The 7,834-nt window shown below is 43.2% G+C and overlaps 1 protein-coding gene across 1 annotated transcript; it reads left to right on the top strand.

The window, feature by feature from the left end:
* Positions 1-1,986: 1,986 nt before the first annotated feature.
* On the top strand, positions 1,987-2,925 carry LOC143774960 (olfactory receptor 5J3-like). Its single transcript, XM_077262771.1, has one exon. The coding sequence runs from the start codon at positions 1,987-1,989 to the stop codon at positions 2,923-2,925; it is 939 nt and encodes a 312-aa protein (XP_077118886.1).
* The last annotated feature ends 4,909 nt before the right edge of the window (positions 2,926-7,834 follow it).

The raw sequence follows: 7,834 nt of genomic DNA, 5'->3' as shown, positions 1-7,834 counted from the left end.
GATGACCCGATCGAATATATGTAGATATTTCCCCAGAGATGACAGAACTGTATTTAGAACTGATTTTACTGGAGGTAATCTGGTAGATAACTATATACAGTTGTGAGGTAAACAGGTCAGCCTATTCCTTACAGATGAACATTTGCAGACAGGCAATTTCTCAGTGTGATATTGGCTGGTTTCAGGTTCTTTCTCACTCAGCTACAACTCAGTGGCTGATCTGTTTTCTTCCCTCTGAGGCGACTTGCCCTCCCAGACATGCAGTGAAAATCCTCTCACAATGGAGGCTGTCCGTTGCCTTCCCTTCTATCTCCCTGTGGCAGGGCTTAGATCCCTTTAGAGGCCTGTCTCCTGTCAGAGTCTCACATACCAGTCCTTGCTGCCATCACCATCCTTTTTCTGACTGACTCAAATCTAACCGACTCATAATAGTTAGCTCCTCCTCATGACATGTGACTTTCCGAGAAGCAGTCATTGGTTGACTGCACTGTCAATACTCCTTCCCACAAAACTCACTAAATCCTTTACTGATGTTGTCCCTGTAAGAATATTCACAATTAAGACAAGCAAAGAAAAGGGAATAACATAGGAAAAACCACATACAATGAAAATGCAGAAATAACGTAATAACAAAAATACTTCTATCTCATAAACTTTATGTGATAGAGCAAAACTAAGCATATTTTTGTAATCAGCACATCAAACTCCATAAAACAGACATATCACTTTGCTGATGATTTTTTTGTGTTGACCAGTGTAATGAGACACCTAGGAATTAATAATTCATTATTCATTAAGTTAAATTCCCATGGGTATATTGCTGCAGAATTGCTTTTCTCCAGACACCTTGTCCTGAGAATTTTCTTATAAAAGACACATAGGCACACATTGATGAATTTCTTCGATCATCATTTACCTCAGTCTTGAGAAGGTATTATCTGTGACAAGATTTCATTAACCGAATGATGATTTGGTCTATTAATATCGCCAAGAGCAAACACAGAAAACTGTTTAACATTTGTTTCTTAAATTGATACTATATGATTAATAGCACTTCACCTAAGATGATTATGTATTTTATTAATGTAGGTGTTATTATCATAGGTATCCTAATCATATATAAAGACTGGGGCTCACAACTAGTTATCACATCCAGACTCTAAACACTATCATGAAATTTACTTACTAATAAATGTGAAATATTTCATCATGATTTTTTTGTACTTAGATAAAGCAAATTATATAATAAAAAGTCATCATTAATGACCTCTGAGGATGTCAAGGCCACCATCAATATGAAGAGGGACTTTCTAAACAAGCAAGCACTGATCAATAGAGAACTAGTGTTAACTCACATTATTCCAATGCCTTAATATAGTTTCTGTAATAATGTTGAGAGTGCATTAAGTTAGGATTTTTTTTTGCCATTTTCTGTGGTGCAATGAAAAGGAGTTGACAGCTGGCATTAGGTACCCTATAGTTGGTATTTTTGGTCTTTGGCATTACTAGTCATCTTTAGATTATTTTCATTATCTATTATATTAACTTATAGATAATTAAAACAGTAATCATGAAGATATTAAAAAGATGTCCGACTGTACCGCCTTTCTGAGGCTCTTTTGTTTCAGTGTATGTGTGGCAACAATCTGATCATTTAGTTGTAATTTAGAATTATTTTGTCGTTCTTTTGGTGAAAATTAGCACCGCATGGATTGACCTGTGGTGGGCTGGTGCTTATAAACAGCAGCCAAAGAGCAAAGAGCAGAGTAAGTTAGGAATAGTGAAAGAAAAAATAATCATCTTCATGTTCTCATTTTTATATACTTTTGTAACTTTTTGTTTTATATGGTTTTAGATTAATTGCCACATACCAGATATCTACATTATTCCATTTGCTTACAGATTTGGACCAATACAGCTTTAAATGAAAATCTGGAGAAATAATTGTTCTGCAATGTCCATCCTTGTATTGTGCGCATGAATGCAATGGGGCAAAGTAACAGAACATTTGTCACAGAATTCATTCTCTCTGGTCTCTCCTCCAACCCAGACCTCCAGCTTCCTCTCTTTCTGCTCTGCCTGTTAGTCTACATGATAACTTTGCTGGGAAACCTTATGATCATTGTATTAATTAGAGTAACCCCCGGACTGCAGACACCAATGTACTTCTTCCTTATGAATTTATCACTTCTAGATGTCCTTTATTCATCAACTATTACACCCAATATTATTGCCAACATCTTCTCTGAAATCAGAAAGATCTCCATTATTGCCTGTGCTATACAAATGTTTTTATTCATTGACCTGGCGAGCACAGAAGGGATGATACTTGCAGTGATGGCTTATGACCGATATGTAGCTATATGTAAACCGTTGTATTATACAGTCATTATGAACAAAGTGAAGTGTGTTAAATGTGTTATCTCAGTGTATATGGCAGGATGTGTTAATTCATTAATTCATACATGTGCTGCATTTAGCCTCCCGTTCTGTCGGTCTAATCGTGTCAACCATTTCTATTGTGATATCAATCCAATCCTAAGACTTTCATGTAAAGATACATTTCTTAACCAAGTTTTCTTATTTGTGTTTGCTGGTTCTATTGAAGTAGGCTCTTTTTTATGTATTGTGATATCATATGTCTACATTTTATTTGCCATATTTAGAATAGGTTCATCTGGAGGTAGGAGCAAGTCTTTATCCACTTGTGTCTCTCATTTTACTTGTGTAGCCTTATTCTACTGCCCGGTTTTCTTTATGTACTTGCGACCAAATTCTGCATATGCAGAGGATCAGGACTGGGTAGTGTCAGTGTTCTATACAGTAGTAATTCCTATGTTAAATCCCATGGTCTATAGTTTAAGGAATCAGGATGTTAAAAAAGCTCTGGTGCAACTTAATGTAAATAGGATTTGCTGTGTATAGAGAGAGCAGAAACACAATTATTGTATCACATGATGTCAACTTTTTTGTATATACGTATATTCAAATAGGGTCAGGCCAAAAATGAAAATAAAATAAAACACAAAGTATAATGATAATGTAAAAAGTGCTGTATCAAATAAAATTAGATAAAATGCTCAAATGAGTGATCAGAGATTATATTTCATGAATGTTTTCTTTCACGTACTATCCTGAGTTTTTAGTTTAGTTGAATGCTCACCATTTGGTGTTTATGTTTGCATTACCAGTTACATTTTCTTTAAAAACATATAGACCAACATTTGCAACTATATGCCTATTTTGTGCCATAAGACTATCAATACAAAACGTATACCATGCAGTATGTGGATGCTGTCTATGCCTGCATAAACAATAAACGTATAAAATTACCTATCCTTGGTCCTCTGCATGTCTGTCCCTCCGCTGCAGCTTTTCTTTTATTGTCTAGAAGCTTTCTCTTCATTCTTTTATGGTCATGTCATCTTTCAACCCAGGCTTTAATTAGCCACCCCCTACATGGTTTGCATCCCACGTGACTATTGGGGCCCAGTGAGCAATGGTGGTGTCCAAAAACCAAACTGAAGAAAAGGAAAGAGGAAGCTATGGGAAAAAGAAAGAGGAGAGGCAGCAGTAAGACAGTTATACGGAGGGCCACTGAGGTCGATTCATACAAAATATAATCAATGAGATTTGATTCTCTTGCCTGAATTGAGCAAATATGTGTTAGGGTTGGCAGAATGCACTAAATAAAATATAATAATAAAGTGCATTCGCCACCCGGGGTCCACTGTGCAGAGATGTAAAACTGCAGCTAATGTGAACAATGGCGAAATAAAGGTAGAGAAATAGCAACCTAAACACACAGTCTTATCCAACACACAGTGTGAACAGAAAACTAAGTAGCAATCTCTGTTACTCCACAGAGCGGCAATATACTGCAGAGCACTGAGTGTTATACCCTGTTAAACATCACAGGAGTATTGCAAATAATGATGCAAGATACAATCCCTGTTAAACTCACAGAGGAAAGAAGCTCACTAACGGAGCAGGTAGCATACAGTGGTCATACAGTCAGCAACTGCACTCAAAACAACTCCTCTCCGTAGGTGCCGGAATTCTAGTGGCTATACCCAGCCCTGAATTCATACAAACTCCTCTCTGGAAGTGCCGGAATTCTAATGGCTTACAGCCGACCCTGAGCACATGCAGACAGAGACCACATAGTTGCAAAGTTCATACACTCTTGAACATAAGTTGATACTATCACACCGGCAGGCGCCATTGAGAGCCTTTTATATCTTAACCTCAAGTCCAGTCAGACAGGACCTTGCCTGTGCACCAATCTGAAGCTGCTACATCACCAGAGCAGCTGATGTCCAAGCACCAATGAGGAGGCCCCGCATCACGGACATGCTCAATAGGGTGAAATCTGGACTTAGGCTTCAGAGCACATCGCTGCACGTGTATACCAGTAGTCACCATAGGCTTAGCTGGAGAGCCAGCAGTAACTACACATACAGCACGAGCCTGGGCAAGGCACTGGGACCGGAGTCTGTGCTGAGCAGTCATCCCAGTGGCTGAGCTTGAAAGGGAGACCACAGCTCCAGACAAGGCTTGGGATCTAGCCCATGCAGTGGAAAAATCCTGGCACTTAACATTTTGTTTGAGTAGAATTTCAGGAAATTCGCTCTACTCTACAAGCTATCACCACAATTTAGCGTGCTAAAGCACTAGGATGTGTAATTTGTCTAAAAAGCAATAATATTTTAAGTGCTATATTTAAATTGCCATACATGTGTCCAGCAGTATCTGCCACATGCATAGGTAGAATCATAGAATGTTAGAGTTGGAAAAGACCTCAAAGGTCATCATGTCCGATTCCCTATTAAATTCAATAAACCATCTCAGGCAGAAGTCTGTCCAGCTTCTGTTTGAAGTAAGAAAAATAACCTGGCACTCAACTTAAGGTGATTCTCCTTTGTGTTTATTTACAGCAAAAGAGGAAATAAACGTTTCTGCCTTTGTTGGCATACAAAGGCCGAAACGTTTATTTCCTCTTTTGCTGTAAATAAACACAAAGGAGAATCAACTTAACCCCTTAACGACCGCCGATACGCCTTTTAACGGCGGCCGCTAAGGGTACTTAAACCACAGCGCCGTTAATTAACGGCGCTGTGGAAAAAGTGAATAGCGCCCCCCAGAGTCGGATTTTCTCTGGGGTCTCGGTTGCCGAGGGTAGCCGAGACCCCAGAGAACATGATTCGGGGGGTTTTTACCGACCCCCGAGTTGCGATCGCCGGTAATTAACCGTTTACCGGCGGTCGCAAAAAAAAAAAAAAAACGCGATTTGCCGTTTAATTTCTCTGTCCTCCGATGTGATCGCACATCGGAGGACAGAGAAATGTGGTCCCCGATGGCCCCCAATAGCCCCCCAATACTTACCTACCTCCCCCGGTGCTCCTCGTGTCTCCCCATGGGCGCCGCCATCTTTTTTCCGGGAAAAAATGGCGGGCGCACGCGCAGTGCGCCCGCCGCCCGGCACCCGGATGTTCTTTGGGGTCTCGGCTGCCGGGGGTAGCCGAGACCCCAAAGAACATGATCGGGGTCGATTTGCACCGACCCCTGCTTTGCGATCGCCGGTAATTAACAGTTTACCGGCGACCGCAAAAAAAAAAAAAAAAAAAAAAAAAGCGATCAGTTATTTCTCTGTCCTCTGATGTGATCGCACATCAGAGGACAGAGAAATAGGGGGATTCGGGGACCCTATCATACTCACCCGGGGTCCCTGGGTCCTCTTCTGTCTTCTCCTGCCAGCCGGCTTTTTCATCATGGCGGGCGCATGCGCAGTGCGCCCGCCATCTGCTGCCATCTGCCGGCCGGCAGGAGAAGACAAGTTGGGGCTAAAATTAGGGTTAGGGTTAGGGTTAGAGTTAGGGTTAGGGTTAGGGTTAGAGTTGGGGTTAGGGTTGGGGCTAAATTTAGGGTTAGGGCTAGGGTTAGGGTTAGGCTACTTTCACACTAGCGTTTTTTGGCTTCCGTCGCAATGCGTCGTTGGAGAAAAAACGCATCCTGCAAAAGTGCTTGCAGGATGCGTTTTTTCTCCATTGGCTTGCATTAGCGACGCATTGCGACGGATTGCCACATGTCGCATCCGTCGTGCGACGGATGCGTCGTGCTTCGGCGGACCGTCGACACAAAAAAAACTACATGTAACTTTTTTGTGCGACGTGTCCCACATATTTCAGTGCCACGTGCCACGTATTTAAGTGACACGTGCCACGTATCAAAGTGCCACGTGCCACATATTTCAGTGCCACGTATCAAAGTGCCACGTGCCACGTATCAAAGTGCCACGTGCCACGTATCAAAGTGCCACGTGCCACGTATCAAAGTGCCACGTGCCACATATTTCAGTGCCACGTGCCACGTATCAAAGTGCCACGTGCCACGTATCAAAGTGCCACGTGCCACATCTTTCAGTGCCACGTGCCACGTATTTAAGAGACACGTGCCACGTATCAAAGTGCCACGTGCCACGTATCAAAGTGCCACGTGCCACGTATCAAAGTGCCACGTGCCACATCTTTCAGTGCCACGTGCCACGTATTTAAGAGACACGTGCCACGTATCAAAGTGCCACGTGCCACATATTTCAGTGCCACGTGCCACGTATTTAAGTGACACGTGCCACGTATCAAAGTGCCACGTATCACGTATTTCAGTGCCACGTATTTAAGTGACACGTATCACGTATAAGTGCCACGTGTCACGTATTTAATTGCCACATATTTAAGTGCCACGTATCAAGATTTTCCATGGAGAACAGACACATCCAGAGATATGTCTGCTCTCCACGGCTGCAGCAACACACTGACAGGAGCCATAGTTCCTGTCGGTGTGTCACTGCGCATGCGCGAGCGAGTTTACCGACGGTCATTGACCCCGGCACTCTCGCTTAACGGCAGTGCTGCGTGGGAAAGTTCAACGCAGCTGTACTGCTGTTAACCGAGACGCCGGAGTCATTGAACTCCGGAACAGTACGCGATACACTGCTAGGAGCTTCGCTCCTGGCAGTGTATCGCCGGAGAGCAGCCGATCGGCGTGGGACACTCGTTTTATGGATTCTGCGGACAGGGAGTATGAATTTGGTTTATTATTTTTGGATTTTTTCCTGGAGGATCGAGGGCTTCGCCTACAAGTGTGCTGTTGGTGAGTATATACTCTGTGTTATATGTTGTATGTACTGTGTGTCATGTATGTGTATTGTGTGTAGGTGTTTTGTGTAACTTTACAATTGTGCTAAGTCGCCGGACACAGGGTCAACTCTCCCATCCTAATACCGGATGGGAGTAGTAGTCCCATACGGCGACTTAGCACAATGGTGGCACTAGCGTCGCATGGGGACACACACACGCACACACACGCACACACACACACACAGAAGGACTCCATGCTGCTTCACTGGGGGGCGGGGGCTTCCCTCTTCCTGTCCGACGTCACGTCCGGTCCTGGGTGTCAACCCCTCCGTACAAAGACGCCGACACCCAGGACAAAGGCGCTGTGTGTGGAAGGTAATATGGGGCCCTAGGGGGATACGCAGACACGCCGCTGCGTAAAGAATTGACATGTCAATTCTTTTTACGCCGGCGTGTTTGCAGACAAAAGCGCCGCGTTTTTTTGCGGTGTGTCTGAACGGCAAAGTGAATTTCTCATTCACTTTGCCGGCAGACGAAAATGACATTGCGCATTTTTGAAAAGCGCCCGCAAAATAGCGCTCAAAAATGCGCTATGTCTGAAAGTAGCCTAAGGCTTCTTTCACACTTGCGTCGGTACGGGGCGGTCGCAATGCGTCGGCCCGATGTACCGATGCACGTTGTGAAAATTGTGCACA

Source organism: Ranitomeya variabilis, chromosome 5, assembly GCF_051348905.1.
Source record: "Ranitomeya variabilis isolate aRanVar5 chromosome 5, aRanVar5.hap1, whole genome shotgun sequence".
NCBI classification, from domain to species: Eukaryota; Metazoa; Chordata; class Amphibia; order Anura; family Dendrobatidae; genus Ranitomeya; species Ranitomeya variabilis.
The sequence above is the reverse complement of the archived record's forward strand: the minus strand, read 5'-3'. Positions and strand labels throughout refer to the sequence as shown.